Consider the following 20222-nt stretch of genomic DNA (forward strand, 5'->3'; position numbering starts at 1 on the left):
TCTTCTGGGTAATCATCCTTTGCCAGGCCTCCCAATAAGCACTGAGGAATGTTCTAGGGTTCGTTTGCTCATTTTACTTTCATCTAATGGACTACCAGTACCAAAATCCATATTAGTCCCAGTTTTCTAGAGAGACAGAACTAATGGAATAAATATGTATGTGTGTGTGTGTATGTATACACACACACACACATATATATATAAAGGGGAGTTTATTAAGTATTAACTCACATGATCACAAGGTCCTACAATAGGCTGTCTACAGGCTGAGGAGCAAGGGGAGCCAGTCCGAGTTCCAAAACTGAAGAACTTGGAGTCCGATGTTTGAGGGCAGGAAGCATCCAGCAGGGGAGAAAGATGTAGGCTGGGAGGCTAGGTCAGTCTCTCTTTTCCTACTTTTCTGCCTGTTTATATTCTAGCCATGCTGGCAGCTGATTAGATGGTGCCCACCCAAATTAGGGTCAGGCCTGTCTTCCCCAGCCCACTGACTCAAATGTTAATCTCCTTTGGCCACACCCTCACAGACACACCTAGGATCACTACTTTGTATCCTTCAATCCAATCAAGTTGACACTCAGTATTAACCATCACAAATAGGTAGCCAGGAAGCCCATTTGCCATTCTCATGGGGGTTGCTCACTCTTCAGGCTTCTCTTTCAGCATTCAGGCTGAAATCTCCCTCTGTGTGGGTCCATTGTCTAGTGCTGAGGGGTTAGGGACCAGGGAAGCCAGACCCCATCTCCCACTCTGCTTCATTAGGCTCCATGTCATCTACTCCATTAGGCTCCATGTCATTAGCTCCATGACAGTGGCTATTGGCATCCCCTGTTAATTCCATCACCAACCAGCTGTAATAGACACACAATAGCAAAGCTGGATGTTTTAACTTAGAGGACTGGGTGATCCTTTCTAATCAGGGATGCCATAGCTAACTCTTCTCTCTTGAGGCCCCTCTGGGAGAAGAAGCCTCTACACCAGCTCTCTTTGCTTCTTACCTGACTCGATATTAGTTCTTAAAAATGTTTGATAGGATTCATTTTGGTCTAGAGACTTTTTCGTGGGAAAGCTTCTCATTTCTTTTAACAATGAAGGGCCATTCAGATTTTCTATTTCTTCTTGTACTGATTTTCATCTGTAAAGTTATCTATTTCAACTCCACTGGAATAAAAGCACTTCTGATAGTTCTTTAATATCCCTTCAATGTCTGTAGTATCTGTTCTTTTGTCTTTTATTTTTTGTTAGTAATGTGTCCTTTTACTTATGTTTTTGATTATTTTAGCTAGCTGCTTATTAATTTTCTTTTCTTTCTTTTCTTTTTTTTTTTTTTTTCTGAGACGGAGTCTCGCTCTGTTGCCCAGGCTGGAGTGGCGTGATCTTGGCTCACTGCAGCCTCCATCTCCAGGGTTCAGGCAATTCTCCTGCCTCAGCCTCCCGAGTAGCTGGGACTACAGGCCCGTGCCGCCATGCCCGGCTAATTTTTGTATTTTCAGTAGAGACGGGGTTTCACCATGTTGGCCAGGCTAATCTTGATCTTCTGAACTCATGTTCCACCCGCCTCGGCCTCCCAAAGTGCTGGGATTACAGGCGTGAGTCACTGCTCCCGGCCTATTAATTTTCTTAATTGTACTTAATTGTTATTAATTTTCTTAACTTACAGGAGTGGGTAAGTTAAGACATTCCAGCTTTGTGCGTGTGTATAAATTACTTGTTTACAGCCTTTGCTTATATATATTAGGTTGTTTAATTGCCTTTTGACTTTGTCTAACTTTTGTAAACATTTTAAATTTTGGTGTAATGAATCTATCAATCCTTCCCTTGATGATTTATGTTTTTGTCTTAAGAACTCTTTCCCTATCGCAAAGTCTTAAAAATTATTAGACAAAGATTTAAGATTCAATTTAATGGTTGCTTTTTGCTCTTAAGTATTTGATTCATGTAAAATATATTTTTATATGATTTGAGGTAGAGACGTAATTGTATTTTTTCTACATAATGAGCCAATTTAACCAGAACCATTTAATAAATTATCTGTCCTTTCTCTACAGATGCTGCTTCTATTGTATTCACTTACCCTTCAAACAGGTAGTCACTGCTTCATTCCCCATGGTCTAGAATAGTGCCCCTAAAACAAGAGTACCCAATAATGGGCAACGTGCCTGCACTCCTGAAGCAGAGTGTTCAATGGCCACATTGGAAGAATCGCCTTAGGCCACACATAAAATACACTAATACTAATGATAGCTGATGAGCTTTAAAAAAAAAATGACAGGGCGCGGTGGCTCATGCATGTAATCCCAGCACTTTGGGAGGCCTAGGCGGGTGGATCACGAGGTCAAGAGATCGAGACCATCCTGGCCAACGTGGTGAAACCCTGTCTCTACTAAAAATACAAAAAATTAGCCAGGCATGGTGGCAAGCGCCTGTAATTCCAGCTACTTGGGAGGCTGAGGCAGGAGAATCACTTGAACCCGGGAGGCGGAGGTTGCAGTGAGCCGAGATCGCGCCATTGCACTACAGCCTGGGCAAAAAGAGCAAAACTCTGCCTCACATGCACAAAAAAAATAATAAAATAAAAAATTGCAAAAAAAATCCCATAATGTTTTAAGAAAGTTTACAAATTTGTATTGAGCCACAGTCAAAGCCATCCTGGGCTACATGTGGCCCATGGGCTGAGGGTTGGACAAGCTCGTTCTAAAGCTTGCGTTCTGAATGCACCCTTCAAGTCTCTGCCTGAACATCTTCTCTGGGAAACTTTCCCCAACTACATCCTCCCATACACATTTCTGCCTACCAATGCAGTGGTGTGGTACAAGGGAAAGAATTACCAAATCTATTATTTTGCATTACATGATCTTGTTAACATGTATTATCATCTTTTTAAAAAAAAAAAAAAAAAACACAGCGGCTGGGAGTGGTGGCTCACACACTTTGGGAGGCTGAGGCGGGTGGATCACGAGGTCAGGAGATCGAGACCATCCTGGCTAACATGGTGAAACCCCATCTCTACTAAAAATACAGAAAAATTAGCTGGGCGTGGTAGAAGGCACCTGTAGTGCCAGCTACTCGGGAGGCTGAGGCAGGAGAATGGTGTGAACCCGGGACGCAGAGCTTGCAGTGAGCCGAGATTGCGCCACTGCACTCTAGCCTGGGTGACAGAGCCAGACTCAGTCTCACAAACAATAAATAAATAAAAAAAATAAAAATAGAAATAAAACAGCTTCATTGAGGTATAATTGATATATTTAAAAACTGGACATATTTAATGTATATAATTTAATGAGTTTGGAGATACACATACATTCATAACACCATCATCACACTCAAGGCAATAAACATATCTATCACCTCCAAACATTTCCTGCTGCCCCATCTCCCTTTTTGTGGTAAGAACACTTAACATGATTAATATGAAATCTACATTCTTAAAAAAATTTTAAGTAGGTAATACATTTTCGTTGACCATAGGCACAGTGCTATACAGCAGATCTCTAGTACTTATTCACCTAGTATAACTGAAACTTTATACCCGTTGAACAACAACTCTCCATTTCCCTCTCCCCACAGCTCCTGGCAACAACTATTCTATTCTGTCCCTATGAGTTTATTTCAGATGCCTCATATAAGTGGAGTCATGCAGTATTTATCATTCTGTGCCTGGCTATGTCACTTAGCATGATGTCCTCCAGATTCATCCACCTTGTCACATATGCCAAGATTTCCTTCTTTATTGAGGCTGAATAATACTCCGTTATATGTATATAACACATTTTCTTCATTCATTGATTCATTAATTTTTTTTTCTTTTTTGAGACAGAGTCTTGCTCTGTCGCCCAGGCTGGAGTGCAGTGGCATGATCTCAGCTGACTGCAACCTCCACTTCCTAGGCTCAAGTGATTCTGCTGCCTCATCCTCCTGAGCAGCTGGGATTACAAGCACCCACCACCATGCCCAGCTAATTCTTTTTTTTTTTTTTTTTTGTATTTTTAGTAGAGACGGGGTTTCACCATGTTGGCCAGGCTGGTTTTGAACTCCTGACCTCAAGTGATCTGCCCGCCTTGGCCTCCCAAAGTGCTAGGATTACAGACGTGAGCCACCATCCCTGGCCCATTTATTCATTTTTGATGGACATTTAGGTTGTTTCCATATCTTGGAATAATTGTGAATAATGCTGCAATGAATATGGGTGTGCAGATATCTTTTCAAGATCCTGATTTCATTTATTTTGGTTACATACCCAGAAGTGGGATTGCTGAATATAATAGTTCCATTTTTAATTTTTTAAGGAAGGTCAGTACTGTTTTCCATAGTGGCTGCACCATTTGGCATTCCCACCAACAATGTACGGGGTTTCCATTGGTCCACATTCTTGCCAACACTTGTTATCTTTTGTTTTTTGATAATGGCCAACAGGCATATGAAAAGGTGGCTCAATTTCACTAATCATTGGGAAAAAGCAAATCAAAACCACAATGAGTTATTAACTTACACATATTAAGATGGTTATTACATGTGTATCTTGCCAGCCAGGCTCTGAGCTCACAATCACAGGGATTGTGTCTTTTTCGTCTTTTATCTCCAAAGTCTAGCATAATGCTCATATGTCAATAATTGTTCTAGTAATTTTATCCTAAATTTGCCCTAAATATAATTTCAAAAGGGCTTTAGGGGTAATAGGGCATGAAACAAAATTAACCTATGTTTTGAATTTCTTTCTTCAATACTCAGAGACAGAGAAAATTATAACATTCAATTACATATTTACTTTTATTTAAATTAGTAAGGCTGTAAATTATGAATGTAAATGTGCTTAGCTAGAACAAATATTGCTCAGAATAAAAAAAGATATACGAATATAATGCTAATATTATACAATATAGGCTATCTCATAAAAATTTGTATTTGTGTACACACATACATAATTGGCTACATTCGACAATGGGGTTCATTTGATTCCTCCATAGTAATTAGAACAGGAGACTTAACTGATTACAGCCATGATGCAGTTACTTAAACACACACACACATACACACATGCACACACGCACACATGCACAGGCACACACATGCACACCCCACATAAATAAGTTCGGGAAAATTTTAAATTTTCTGACTCAGGACTTTTCAAAGCCATCTCAAAGGAGCTTCCTAAAAACATTTAATGTTGGCATCACCCCACAAGTACTCAGAAATAAGTGTTAAAATAGAAATCCAATCGAGTAATGGGAAACTGACTTAGATTATCTTATTTGTTTGTATATTTATTTGTCATCTATCTCTCTTACTCATTCACTGCTCTATTTTCAACATCTACAATAGTGCTTAGTAATGAATACACATGCAGTACACAAAGGTGCTAACACAATACATGACTAATGATGAGGGCTATGCACATTTATCCAGAATGAGAAAAATAATTCAAAAAATAGTCCAAAAAATATCTGGAAAGCATAAATGCTTTAATTGTATAAAGCTAAAATTCTATTACTCTATTGAAACCAGATATCAAGTGATACTTTTAAACTAAACATGAGGTAATGGTTGAAAAGGGATTAAAACACTGGAATTTGGGCATGCCAAATCCAAATCATTGAATATTCAATTACAGATCTAATAGAGCAGGTAGACCATGAATAGGATAATTGCATATGGAGACCTTGGTTCCAGTCACAACTATGTCACTGTGAGATTTTGGCCAATGAGGTACAATTTCCTCAATTATAAAATGCATTAGAAATAGCTGCCCTCTCTTCTTTACAGAAGTGTTGTAAGAAACAAATACAATCAAATTTATATACCCTTATTATTTAATCATCCATTACAAGCAAAATGTAAATGTGATTGTCCTTACTATGATCAACACTGAAAACAGTGAATTCAGAATGTTGCTGTGGCAGGCCAGAGGTAGGTCACTTGAGTCTCCGTTGAAATAACTTGCTGGCCAGCAAGTTAGTGGACAGCCTCCAGCTGTGCCTTCTGGATTGGCCACAGCATTTGCAGGTCTTTTTTTTTTTTTTCCCAGGATAGCCCCAGACAATGACTTAACAGGGTGGGGCACTAAGACCCAGACATTACTGCCCAGCATGACACTCTCTCCTCTCTGGGCAAACTTTGCTTTGGGCCTCACTATGAGCTGGCCAAGACTCTCCCAGAGCTGTGTCTGAATCTCATGCTTTTTCTCTTCACTCCCCACACCGCCCCTCTTCCCTCTCACAGGTGGGAGCCTGAAAGCCCACCCCATACCCATACTTCTGTTTCTTCTCCCTTTTATCTTTCTCAAACATTAACCTCTAATCAGTGTTTGCACTTCTAACTTTGTCTTGGTGTCTGAGTTCTAGAAAACCTGACTAACACAGTCCCTCAAACCCCAATTACCTGAAGCAGCCCATGTCAGTATTTTTCATTTTATATTTTTTACAGAAATGTTCAAATACATAAAAATATTTTGAGCTTTTTATTGCAAAATGCTTAATTTCTTTTTTTTCTTCCTTTTCCCCTCATTCTTGCTGTCATCTTAAGGATGCTGAATTTGTACTTTTTTCTTCTTGGAATTATATCATGTATTTGTGAACAAGAGGCGATAAAACATTATTTCAAATATACACCTTATCAAATGCTAACCCCCACCTGACATTCACCTATTTTATCAACAGCAATGGTTGAGAGGACTCATAGAGATTTCTTGAGAACATAGCATTGAATGACATGGCCTCAATGAATCAGTGAGTTGGAGGTATCAGTAATCCCCCAATAGCTTTTTAGGGTGAGGGTCAGATTCTTTCTTAATATGAGCCTGGAGCCCTTCTGTAAAGTCCTTGTTTCCATACTGTCCCCGGCTTGTTGAAAAGCAACCATACAGCTTTTAGCTCTGACCGGACCAGTGAGTTCTTTTGTATCCAAGCTCCAATTTAAACACTTTTGTCTCTTGGTTCTATGTAATCTTCTGCAGGCATACTCTATGATAGGCTCAGCTGGGTCTCAAAAGTTCCAGCTTTACAAATAGCTTCTTCATTAAATGCTCCTGATGTAACTTATAGGCATCACTTCACATTGACCTTGTGAAAGGCGAACACCTGAGCGGGTATTTGGATGGTGGGTAGATGCTAAGAGCTTTTCCCAGAGAGCTCATTGTCTGCTGTCTTACAAAAGAGATAATCCTGCACATTGTTTTTATTGTTTTCATTTGCTTCTATTGCCTTTTAATTATTTTTGGTTTTCTTTCTGCATCAATGCTACAATTACATAAATACTCTATGAATTTCCTATGTAAGCTTTGGTAGCATTTGGCATCATGATATACTGTCATTTTCGACAGTATGTTTTTTAAAAAAGCTTATTCCCACTAGAAAAGTTTATTTATTTTAAGGTGGTAAATCTGTATTTTCAAATTGTTTCTATCTTTCTCTCTCTCTCTCTCTTTTTTTTTAATTAGCTTTTCAACTTAATTGTAAAATGTCACAGCGCAGAGAATGTACCTGGGAAGATGAGCTTGCATGGAGCCAGGCAAAGCAGATTACAATCTGGGCTCTCTTCTCATGTTGAGTAAGATCTGGGCTCTCTTCTCGTATTGAGTAAGAGCGATAGCTTCTTCGAGCCTCTGTTTCCTCATCTTTCTTGTAAAACAATGATAAAATTAAATCCTCTTAACCTTTACAGGGAATAATATCATGGCCTGTGCAGTGTTACTGCAAGAATTAGCACTAATTTGAGGACAATTTTTCTCTGTCTTTGAATGGAAGTCCATAATTGGAATTGTAAATACAATTTTTAGTTTCCCTCAGACATATGCTTGCCTGAAGGCTAGTGTAGGATATAATCTGAGCTCTGTACTATGAATGTGTTAATTCCATTTGACTTAAAGCTACTCGAAGCAGATGATCCTGGAGGCTGGTCCCGTGGCCATTTCACACCCTAGTCAGAGGATTTTCAGTTTCTGTCTTCAAGGTGACATTCACAATTGCTGGTTTTCCATACCACATTTCTTCCCTATACTTGAATTTCTAGGTTTATAGTAAAAGAGAGCTAATATTCACCAACATCTTTTTTTTTTTTTGAGACAGAGTCTCGCTCTGTCCCCAGGCTGGAGTGTAGTGGCTCCATCTTGGCTCACTGCAAGCTCTGCCTCCCAGGTTCACGCCATTCTCCTACCTCAGCCTCCTGAGTAGCTGAGACTACAGGTGCCCGCCACCACGCCCAGCTAATTTTTTGTATTTTTAGTAGAGATGGGGTTTCACCGTGTTAGTCAGGATGGTCTCGATCTCCTGACCTCGTGATCTGCCCACCTCAGCCTCCCAAAGTGCTGGGATTACAGGCGTGAGCCGCTGCGCCCAGCCCAGCATCTTTAGTGTAAGAAATCATCCACACATTGTAGATGTGTAAGCCCCAACAACTGACATAAAGGCAGTGCAGTGTCCTGTAAAGAGCACAGGTATGGGAATTTCCCATAGACTTGTCCTGCAATGGCTGCAAACATTTAAGCAACAGCTTCAGGTGCCCTTTGCTGCTCGCCTGTATCATGAGCATAATGGCTATGTTTATAGTATTTTTTGTTGTTGTTTTTTAGAAGATACTTTTAAAAACCTACTTTTTATTTTTATTTATTTTCCAGTGGCCAGTTACTAGAATGTTTTTATTTTTTGCATGTTATAAATATTTTCTCTGTGGTTTGAACTTTCAAAGCCGTGATTGATTTTCCACTCTCTGTTATAGAGCGTTTTTCTTTTCCACAAAGTCAAAAAAGTTGTCTCTTGAAGGCACAGAAAATAAACTTTTGAAATCAATGAAAACGATGGAAGCGTTGAGTCCAGTAAACCAAAGATAACACAAAGACCAGGCTACAGAGGCAAGAGGTGTCTGGTGACAGGGAGTGGCTGAGTGAGGTGACAGTGTTTCCTGTGGACCCCAGTTTTATCTTTCCCATCAATTAGTATAATGGGAAAATTCTTGTAGTGTTCGATGATGTCTTCTACTGAATCAAACTTCTGAAACACAGAAAAGAAAGTTAATGATTTTTAAAATATCTTTTGTGTCTGTAGGTTAAAGTATAGCTAAGGTGCTTCATTTTGCATGGGGAAGAGGTGAACCAATTTAACAATTTTTGTATGGTAAAGGTGTTTCAGGAAGTGGTTTTTGGTTTGTTTGTTTTTTTCTGAGACATTGTTTTGCTCTGTCACCCAGGCTGGAATGCAGTGGCACAATCTCGGCTCACTGCAACCTCCGCCTCCCGGGTTCAAGTGATTCTCCTGTCTCAGCCTCCCAAGTAGCTGGGATTACAAGCATGCGTCACCACGCCCAGCTAATTTTTGTATTTTTAGTAGAGACAGGGTTTTGCCATGTTGGCCAGACTGGTCTCGAACTCCTGACCTCAGGTGATCCACCCGCCTAGGCCTCCCAAAGTGCTGGGATTACAGGCATGAGCCACCACGCCTGACCGGAAGTAGTTTTTAAAAAGAATATGGCAAGCTTGAAGGATGAGTGATAAGAATGATAACAAGGGAGAAAAAAAGTTATTGAGGGAACCAAAAGTGAGCCCTATGGCAGCTCTTTAAACTTCCTACACAGGGAGTTTTCCCTCTCTGGAATCAGATCACACTGGTCAAGTTCCATTCTATTGTTATCACAACCTTTCTATCCTAAGGACTCAGGTGGGTTAATTACACAGAAATCAAGCCTTGGAATCTCTATTGCCTCCCAAACCTCAACCTTAGCTCTGACCAGCAGAAATATAGAAGATTCAGGCTCGAATGTAGTAAATTGGAGGGCAATGCCTGCAGTGAGCTTGCCCTCCAGTAACGAAGTCTAAAGAATTCTAGTATACATAGAAAGAACAGGGACAACCACAGGGCTGCTTAGCTAATTTAGCTGCCCTCCTTGAGCTTCTTGTGAAATAATGAGGTAGCTTCAGATTTCAGTGTTTCTAGATACACAGATAAAATGTTATGACAATTTAACGGAAAGTAAGATTATTTCAGGTTTAGGGAAATGGGGAAGTGCTTTGTCAAGGATACAGACTTGAAATGGGCTATGCTATGGGTCATTCCACATAAGTAGACAGGAGGGTTTAAAGACATTAAAAGCAGAGAATGTACAGGACTGTGCATAAGGACAGGTATTGAGAAGACTTGAGCATATATAGTAATTATTTTTTTTTAAATTTCAACAGCTTTAGAGGTACAAGTGGCTTTTGGTTATGTGGATGAATTGTATAATGGTGAAGTTTGGGCTTTAGTGTACCCAGCACCCAGATAATATACATTGTATGTACCCAGTAGGTGATTTTTCATCCCTTAGCCCCCTTCTCACCCTCTCCCTCTCTGAGCCTTCAATGTCCATTCTGCATATACAGTAATTCTGATTAGGTGAGTTTGGATGAGTTCCTGAAGGAGAATATTGGGAGATAATTAGGAAGAGCTTGCTCAACCTGCCTCCCATGTTTCAAGACAACTTAGATCCTCCTTAGCAAGCCTGTGAGGTGAACAGGGCAGGGGGAATGATCTTCCCTAAAGAGCGAAGGGAATTTCAGCTCAGAGAGGTGGACCACCTTACTCAGAGTCTCCCATGGCTAGGGAGGGTGAGACCAGGAATGAAGGCTCACTTTTCTGGATACTTCTTTTTATTTTTCATCTTTGCCTATAGCTTGTGACCTCTGATGCTCCAACAAACCAGGGTAGAGATGACACAGCCTGAAGAAAGGGAGCCGCGTGGGGGCTACTCTGCCTCTGATTTGGTTTTGTCCACTCCTTCCTCTGTCCGAGGCATCCTAGGTGCAGCAATGTTGCAAGTCCTCAGGAATAGCCAATGCGGAATGAGATTGACCAGTTAGGACCTCACAGGGATGACATTCTGTTGGGAGCAGGCAGAAAATAATTTCCTATGCAAACAAATAATTTCATTTAGAGCTATGTGCTGTGAAAATTGTCAGTTGAGGCTTAAGAACCTCACCGCATTGCTCAGAGGCTTCCCTCGGGGCTATTGGGAGGGAATGTTCTTTTCTGTTAGAGGTGAACTGAATAGAAAGCAATTAAAACGCTAAAAACCTGTGACTTCCAGGGTCATCTCCTCCTTCCCACCATCATGTGGGGTAGGGGGAGGGGGTGTGTGAAGAGCAAACAGACACCACACTGGGGACAAAAACGTGGGGAAATAAATGTAGAGTGGGAATGTCTTGATGTTAACTAGTCCCTGGATTTAGTCCATTTCTGTCCTTTCTGGTAACATTACAACAAATTTCCTTCTCTCCCGCCTGAGCTCATTTGAATTGGGGTTTGTCTTTTCACACCCAAAGAGTCCTGGTTCAATCTGTAAGTCCCTTGTCCCTCTGAAACCTTTACTGGATCTGCAGCAGTTTCCAATGAGATAACCTATGTGTCAGTCTGACTTAGTGTGTTCAGCCTGTTAAAATACTAGGCCAGGCATGGTGGCTTACACCTGTAATCCCAGCACTTTGGGATGCCAAGGCGGGCAGATCATTTAAGGTCAAGAGTTCGAGGCCAGCCTGGTCAACATAGTGAAACCCCATCTCTACCAAAAATATAAAAAATTAGCCGGGCATGGTGGCATGTGCCTGTAATCCCAGCTACTTGGGAGGCTGAGGCAGGAGAATTGCTTGAACCCGGGAGGCAGAAGTTGCAGTGAGCTGTGATCATGCCACTGCACTCCAGCCTGGGAGACAGAGGAGACTTCATCTCAAAAAACAAACAACAAAAAGTACTGTAAACCTGGCAGCTTAGAAACAGCAGAAATTTATGTCTCATGTTCTGGAGTCTGGGGAGTCCAAGATCGAGGAAATGGCAGATTCAGTGTCTGGAGAGGCCCATTTTCTTGCCTTAATGCTGTGTCCTCACATGGTCCAGAGAGCAATGCACTCCTTTACAAGGGAACGAATCCCATTTGTGAGGGCTCCACCTTCAAGACCGAATCACTTTCCAAAGTCCTCACCTCCTAACACCATCACCTTAGGGCTTAGGATTCCAACACATACATTTTGGAGGAATACAAACATTCAGACTATAACACCACCCATATTACGTATACAATAAATATGAGTTTCTACCTGATGCTAAGGTAAGGTACTTTGCCCGTTGTCCAATGGGGAGATTAATCTCTACTACAGCAGGGTAATTGTAAGCAGAGGGCCTGTGGAGCCTAAATGCCTGAGTTCAAGGCCCGGCTCTCCCAACCACTAGCAGTGTGACTGTCAGCAAGTTTCTTGCATTCTCTGTGCCTCAGTTATTCTATGAACAGTGATGGTAACGATAGGACCTAACTTTGAGATTCATTGTGAGAATGGAGTTGATGTATACGCAGTACAGCATTTAGAAGAAAGCGTGACACGCAGTGAGCGCTCAGCACTTGCCAGGCCTTACAATTAACTCCTCCCTTCTAGCTTTGCCAAGAACATCATGGGAGAGCAATGCAATCACCAAGAAGTTTATAGGCCATTACTGTAAGCCTTTAGGAAGAGAAGAATTTTCTGTATTTCATTTCCAATTTTAAACCAAGCACAGACTTTTCTTTTTATGTCTTCATGCTTGGTAAAACAAAAAGTGAATAATGACCACAAAAAAAAAAACTTTTTATGCAGAACTCTTTCACAAAATTGGTTAAATCCACATCACTAAAAGGAGATCTTTCCTAGTTTCAGTCTTCAGAGGGAAGATGATTTCTTTGTCCTAGTCTCATTCCTGTTTTCTTTAAGATTGTCCCAAAATAATACATTTGCTATTAATTGTTTTAATAATCTGCTACATGGATGGCATTTCATATGAAATTGTAACTTTAACAGGTAGTAGGAAGCAAGACAGGTGCAACTAGTCACATGGTCTTTCCTATTTTTTTTTTTTTTTTTTTTGAGATGGAGTCTCGCTCTGTCACCCAGGGTGGATTGCAGTGGCACAATCTTGGCTCACTGCAACCTCTGCCTCCTAGGTTCAAGCACTTCTCCTGCCTCAGCCTGCCAAGTAGCTGGGATTACAGGCATGTGCCATGGCGCCTAGCTAACTTTTTGTATTTTTAGTAGAGATGGGGTTTCACCATATTGACCAGGCTGGTCTTGAACTCTTGACCTCAAGTGATCCACCCGCCTCGGCCTCCTAAAGTGCTGGGATTACAGGCGTGAGCCAACGTGCCCAGCCTGGTCCTTTCTTATTATTGGTTTCTGATGATGGGGTCAAAACTGAACTATTGCCCTGAAGAGACTTTTTAAAAAGATTATACTTGAGCTCTTGCATATTGAATAATCTTTTCCAGGGGGACAACCAATGTTATGCTAATGTTAGATCTTAAAATCTGTTTAAACCTTTTGTGTTTATTCTATATATGAACTGTGGGCGATGTCTCCTTGCCAGAAAAGTAAAGAAATCTGTTTGGGTACACACATGAGAGTGAAAGAAGGAAAGGGGGAGAAAAGAGAAAGAGATAAATGCCAAGCAAGCAGGAGGAGAAGGAAGCAGACAGGAAAGGTGTGAAAAAAACCTGTGGGTTAATTATTTGTCTCTGTTTTCTAGTTTTTAAAGTTTAGTTTATCATGTAAATATCTACGGTGGTTTTTAGAAACTTATAAACATTTGTAGAACAAAAAGGAGAGATCTGGAAATTGAAATTGAAATCTCCCTTCTCTGAGATTTCACAGAAATGTTGACAAACATGACTTATAAAACCGAGATGCAGTGCTGATGTTTGGGAGCAGTTAAGCTCTGCAGGTTGCCTCCTTTGCTGGCTAGGGCAGGTGCCTCCTTGGCTGGCTACGGCCAGTGTTCTACCAGTCTCATTCTTGCTTAGGTGCCTACGGAGATCAGCACAGGTGAACAGGGTATTCCCTGGATGGCAGGGACTTGACATGACTCTTTCTGTGTTCCCAGAATGCAACACTGAGTCTAACATACTGTAGGCATACAATTAATGCTTGGACAATAAATAAAGGAGCAGCGGGTGCTAAATGATTCCCCCCAATATGTCCATGTCCTAATCCCAGAATCTGGAATATGACCTTACATTGTAAAAGAGCTAATACTATTTTATATGGTATAATACAGGATAAAGTTAAGGATCCTGAGAGGGGATGCTTATCTGAGGTTATCCCAGTAGGCCCTAAAAGTAATCATGTGTTTCTTCATAAGATGGGAGCAGTGGGAGATTTTGATCAGAGAAGAGGAGAAGGTCACGTGACCATAGAGGCAGAGACTGGAGTGAGGTGGCCATAAACCAAGGAGGACAAGGATTGCTAGTAGCCACGGAAAGCTGGAAGAGGCCAGGAGTGATTCTCCCCTGGAGCCTCCGGAAGGAGTGTGGCCCTGCTGATACCATGATGTTGGACTTCTGGCCTCCAGCACTGTGAAACAATAAATTTCAGTTGTTTTAAACCGCGAAGTTTCTGGAGAAGTGATACTTATTAAGCACCTGCCTCTATGTGTCTGCCACTATTTACATCAACCCATGTCACACTCAAAATAACTCCCAAGAGTTAGGCATTGCTGCATCATCTGTGTGGTTAAATTCAAAAGTTGCAAGATAGCTATAAAACTACATGAAATTAAAATAATCTTTGAAGATGCTGTTTCTCATTATGTTTTTCCTGCTGAGTTGGGTGAAGATGCTTTCTTTAATTGAACCCTAACTAAAGTAGCTAGTTGTTGGCTTGCATTTAGCAGAGCCTTGCTATGTAAAATGCCTTTATCTTGTTTTAAAGAGCTGTGATTCTTCCTCAGCAAGATAAAAGGCTCAGGCTGTGAAAAGCATGAGAGAACTGAGTGAAATCCAGACCGTCTTTCTCTTACACAGGGCACAGCTCCCTCAGAGGGAAGGCAGGAAGAATCACCTGTGAATTGTCATTTTTTACCCACTGCCTGGCACACAGTAAGCTCCAAGTAAGTGTTAACTATTCTTTAACTGTGATTCAACCTGCAATGTTTTCAGACGGGTGGGGGACTGCTTGTATTTGCCATGGTGTTATTTGAGTCTGTTTGTGGAAGCGAGGCATGAGAATAGGGTCTGGAGGCAGGGAATCTAAGGACTTCCTAGAACCAAATCAAATAGAAACACTTCAGTTATGACAGGAAGTATCCTTTCTATTTACATAGGGCCTACACTGAGTAAATGACTTTGTAACTTTACCTCATTCTCTTGGTTTACATAGGGTGAACACCAAGTAACCAATGGAAACCTCTAGCAGATATTTAAACCGCAGAAAATTCTTTAAGGGTGCTCTTGAGCCCCTATGCCTGGGCCCGCTCCCACCCTATGGAGTGCACTTTCATTTTCAATAAATCTCTGTTTTTGTTGCTTCATTCTTTCTTTGCTTTGTTTGTGTTTTGTCCAATTCTTTGTTCAAGACGCCAAGAATCTGTATACCTTCAACTGGTAATGGAAGTCAATGTTTTGCAAACTATACCGCATCCCAGAATTGCCATTTACTAGCTGTGACTTTGGGCCAGATACTTAGTATTTCTGTGCCTCAGTTTCACAGTTTGTTAAATTGAAATATTGACAGCACCTACCCCAGAGGTTGGCTATGAGGATTCAATAGATCAAATTAGTCATTAATGGATAACTGCACAGAATAGTTCCAGTGCATATAAAACCCCACCAAAGCTCAGGATTCTGCCTTGGATTTATTTCTCATTTCTTGCTTTATGTATATATATTTATATTATTAGTGAATGCTTTAATTGATTCCTTCTTTCACCTGTGGAAATGTATGTTCAACACATATATGGGAAAAAAATAAGGAACGCAAAGGAGGAGAAAATTCCAGATGAACACAGAAAGGAGCTTCTTAAAACAGACATTTGGTTCTCTCAGGGTTCCTTGGTGACAATAATTAGAGCAGCTCTTCTGGAGGTGGAGGGTCTAATCTATGGCCTGCCATAGGAAATGCTCCTTATTTGCCAAGACAGTCAGTGAACCGGCTGACAGTCCGATTAAGCTGTTAGGATATTATCACAGAGTCACTCTACTTCCTCTTCTTTATTAGCAGACCAAAGTGGGGCATGCTGGATAAAAAGCAGTAACTATCTCAGGTCTCAGTTTCCTCGCCAGTAAATGAGGTTCATTAATATGTCCTTTCCAGAGCGTTTTCAAGAACTCCATGTGAGAGCAAATTAAACAGCATTTGGCTCAAGGGCCAGTTCATTAATATGTCCTTTCCAGAGTTTTTTCAAGAACTCCATGTGAGAGCAAATTAAACAGCTTTTGGCACAAGGGCCTGGCACATGCAAAGGCACACTATGTCCACGTCCTCTATCTCTATTCTCTAAGGAAAAAGAACCCTTAAACCCAAGCATTTAAGAATTATATAATGCTTTCCTGGCCGGGCGCGGTGGCTCATGCCTGTAATCCCAGCACTTTGGGAGGCCAAGGCGGGCAGATCACCTGAGGTCGGGAGTTCCAGACCAGCCTGACCAACATGGAGAAACCCTGTCTCTACTAAAAATACAAAATTATCCGGGCATGGTGGCGTATGCCTGTAATCCCAGCTACTCGGGAGGCTGAGACAGATGAATCGCTTGAACCCGGGAGGCAGAGGTTGTGGTGAGCCAAGATCACGCCATTGCACTCCCGCCTGGGCAACAAGAACGAGACTCCGTCTTAAAATAAATAAGCCTGGCGCGGTGGCTCATGCCTGTAATCCCAGCACTTTGGGAGGCCGAGGCAGGCGAATCACGAGGTCAGGAGATTGAGATCATGCTGGCTAACACTATGAAACCCCGTCTCTACTAAAAAAATACAAAAAAATTAGCCGGGCGTGGTGGTGGGCGCCTGTAGTCCCAGCTACTCGGGAGGCTGGGGCAGGAGGATGGCGTGAACCCTGGAGGTGGAGCTTGCAGTGAGCTGAGATCGTGCCACTGCACTCCAGCCTGGGTGACAGAGCGAGACTCCATCTCAAAATAAAATAAAATAAAATAAAATAAATAAGAATTATATAATGCTTTCCTAAAGATGAGAAATTCTATGAGCTGAGAGAAGATATAGAAGGATAAAGGGACACTGAGCTGGAAAGTCCATTACCATAGGTATCTTAGGGGGACTATATCCTACTTATGAAAATGACTCAGGAATAGTAATGAAAATATAACTAAAATTTATTGTGGGCTTGATAGGTCCCAGGCACTGTTCTAAGTGTCTTACATTTATTAACTTGCCAATCCTCTCCACAAAATGAAGAACTGACCACTTCTCTCTTTCGTGTTAACGTAGCACTTTCTTAATGTGGTTGTACCTGGTAGATTTATGTATTAATCTATGGATTCACTCATAGACTTGTTCATGTCACAATGTTCCCGGGCTGTAGCAAACGGTGGTATGGGATATGATGAAGTTTCTCTTCAAATAATCTATCAATTTTTTATTCTTTAATTCATAGTACCCCCCCCAACCCTTGTCCTTTTTCTCCTTTTTTCCTTTTTGCCTTTGTTAGATGCCAAGCCACGCCACAGTACCAGGCGTTATCACTACCAGCTCACATTCCTTTCCTTATCTGGAAAGAGGACTAACTTTTTAGCTCATTACAGACACCCCTTCCCCTTCCTCTCCACTTTCTTTTATATGCCCACTTTATCTAAAAAAAATCAAATGTTTAGCCAACCGGGATTAGTTTATATTGTAAGACCTGACCCCGGCCAATGGGAAAAGTGTACAGGGGCAGGACTTGTGTCAGGAATAAAGGCTCTCGTGCCCCTTAGTTCAGGTGTGCTCTCATCGCAACTGGCCAAGGAGGCACCCCTCTGTGCAGAAGTAAAATTGCTTTGCTAAGAATCCTTTGTTCGAGTGTTCAATTTCCTTAGGATTTTGAGCGTTATTCCTAACAGTGGTGAACTGACCTCATGGTCGCCTCACAGGTGCTGACTACTCCTCTCCGAGTCTCAAAAAAGTGCGCTGGTCAGACACGGGATTTAAACTGGAATCTTTATGCAGCCTGTGTATCGATTTCACATGTATGCCTACCTGGAGCCTGTTGGCAGCCCTAGCAATGTTCCCTATTTTGTTATCTGTTGAAGAACAATCGGTATCTGTGTGAAAGTTCTGGTTTTATCCTGCATTAGTTTGTCAAGGCTACCGTAAGTAAGCACTACAGATGAGGTGGCTTAAACAACAGAAATGTCTTTCTTCGCAGTTCTCGAGGCCGAAGTCCCAAGATCAAGGTGTTGGAAAGCTGCTTTCTCCCACGACCCCTCTCCCTGGTTTGCAGATGGTCGTCCCTTCCCAGTGTCCTCACGTGGTCGCCCCTCTGTGCGTGTCTGCGTCCTAATCTCCTCTTGTCATAAGGACATCTCTCATATTGGATTAGGACTCATCCCAATAACCTCATTTAACCTTAATTACCTCTTTCAAAGCCCTGTCTTCAAATACAGTCACATTCTGGGCTACTGGGGGTTAGGACTTCAATGTGTGGGTTTTTTGGAATGAGGGAGGCACGATTCAGCCTGTAACAAGGCACACCCACAGATAAAACTGCAACCTGGAGATGTTAAACAGGAATCATTAAATTATTGAAGTCTAGGCTTTAAAAGAACATTTACATTTGAGGAAATTGAAGCCCAGAGAAGTTAAGTCACTGGCCTGAGCTCACATCCTTAGAAATGGCGGCTCATAACTAACTTCATTCCTTCCTTCCTTTACCCCTTCCTTCATCAACAGAAGAGTTGCAAGAGAAGCCTCTCCTTCCCCCTTCCGTTACTGCCTGTGTGTCTTTGGCCATTTATTTAATTTTCCGAGCCCCAGTTTTCCTACATCTAAGATAGGAAAAATCATGACACCAAAGAGTTATTGAGGATCAAAATAAGATAATGCTGGCTGGGCACAGTGGCTCACGCCTGTAATCCCAGCACTTTGGGAGGCCGAGGCAGGCAGATCATCTGAAGTCAGTAGTTTGAGACCAGCCTGACCAACATGGCGAAACCCCATCTGTACTAAAATATAAAAATTAGCCGGGTTTGGTGATGCATGCCTGTAATTCCCGCTACTCAGGAGGCTGAGGCAGGAGAATCACTTGAACCTGGGAAGAGGAGGTTGCAGTGAGCCGAGATCTGTACTCTGGCCTGGGTGTCAGAGTGTGTCTCTGTCTCAAAAAAAAAAAAAAAAAAAATGCAGATAGACTAGGCCTGGTATATATATATTCAGTGAAAATTTCTCCTTTCTTGTGGATTGATTTATGTTATTCATGAATATTTTAATTGATTCACTCTTTCGCCCCCATCAGCAGATCTGTACCGAAGACAGACATGCTCAACATAGCCCAAATGCTGTGGCTGGGTTCACATTCATTTTGGGGACACGAATCTATAGATAAGGAATTCTGACAGACATCAGAAATGTCTGCAGTGGACGTTTCAGTGCTGAGGAGGGAAAGGAATTTGGCATTAGTGTATGCTCTCCTGGAGGCTTCCTGGGAGGCAGAGTTTAGATGTGTCTTGTAGAATGGGTTTTCTTTAACAGGCAAAGCAGGGAATGGGGGTGCATGAAATGGTCAGAACTGGTCGCTGGCCTGGTAGGCCAAAGTGTAAGATGTGCAGATATTTGCGGAAGTGGTGGGGAGGTCAGACTACATCCCCCTCCTTTAGGGCGGCATCCTCCTCCTCCAGGGCGACATCCCCCAAACTCTTCCTTTATTTGTTGCGCTTAGCCTGGAACAGGGAGGCTGTTAAGTTATACCCACCTCATCTCCTCTGAGTCCTGTCCCCAGGGCAAACTGCTGATTCCTCTCCAGGAAGCGGATTTTTACATTGTAGACTTTGTTCTCATAAAACACAACCAAAACATAGGGCTCTTCCTTGGATTTTGTGGAACAATCTCGGACCAAGAAAGTACCATCCTGAAGCAAAAAGAGTAACAGTCATCTTTTCAGACACACCAGCATTCTGCCCTTGTAATGGTGGCAACAATGATGTTTGCATGCATGAGATTCCCAGATGAATTTAGTTTTCGGTAAACCACTTTAATTCAGTAAGTTTTTACTGAGTGTCTGCATGTCTAAGGGTTCTTGTGATTTTCTGAGATGTGTACCAGTTGGATCTTGACACTCTCTTCTTGAAAGTCTTTCATCAAGGCCAGGTGCGGTGGCTCATCCCTGTAATCCCAGCACTTTGGGAGGCCAAGGCAGGCGGATCACCTGAGGTCAGGAGTTTGAAACCAGCCCGGCCAACACGGAAAAACCCCGTCTCTACTAAAATTACAGAAATTAGCCAGGCATGGTGGCGGGTGCCTGTAATCCCAGCTACTCAGGAGGCTGA

General features: G+C 41.9%; 1 protein-coding gene across 11 annotated transcripts in view; it reads right to left on the minus strand.

Annotated features, from left to right (window-relative positions):
* Positions 1 to 4174: 4174 nt before the first annotated feature.
* CLNK (cytokine dependent hematopoietic cell linker) overlaps positions 4175 to 20222 on the minus strand; it is a 201767-nt gene continuing 185719 nt past the window's right edge. For 10 of the 11 annotated variants that reach the window (XM_054486877.2, XM_054486880.2, XM_054486883.2 and 7 more), the window contains 2 exons: positions 19649 to 19804; positions 4175 to 8978 (listed from right to left, as the gene is read on the minus strand). In XM_054486877.2, the coding sequence (XP_054342852.1) occupies positions 8832 to 8978; positions 19649 to 19804 (303 nt within the window). In that variant the 3' untranslated portion in view covers positions 4175 to 8831. Of the gene's footprint in view, positions 8979 to 10591; positions 10840 to 19648; positions 19805 to 20222 lie in introns of all 11 variants that reach the window. The other variant, XR_008502356.2, reaches the window with a different exon arrangement.

The sequence above is a fragment of the Pongo pygmaeus genome, chromosome 3, assembly GCF_028885625.2.
Source record: "Pongo pygmaeus isolate AG05252 chromosome 3, NHGRI_mPonPyg2-v2.0_pri, whole genome shotgun sequence".
In the NCBI taxonomy this organism is placed as follows: domain Eukaryota; kingdom Metazoa; phylum Chordata; class Mammalia; order Primates; family Hominidae; genus Pongo; species Pongo pygmaeus.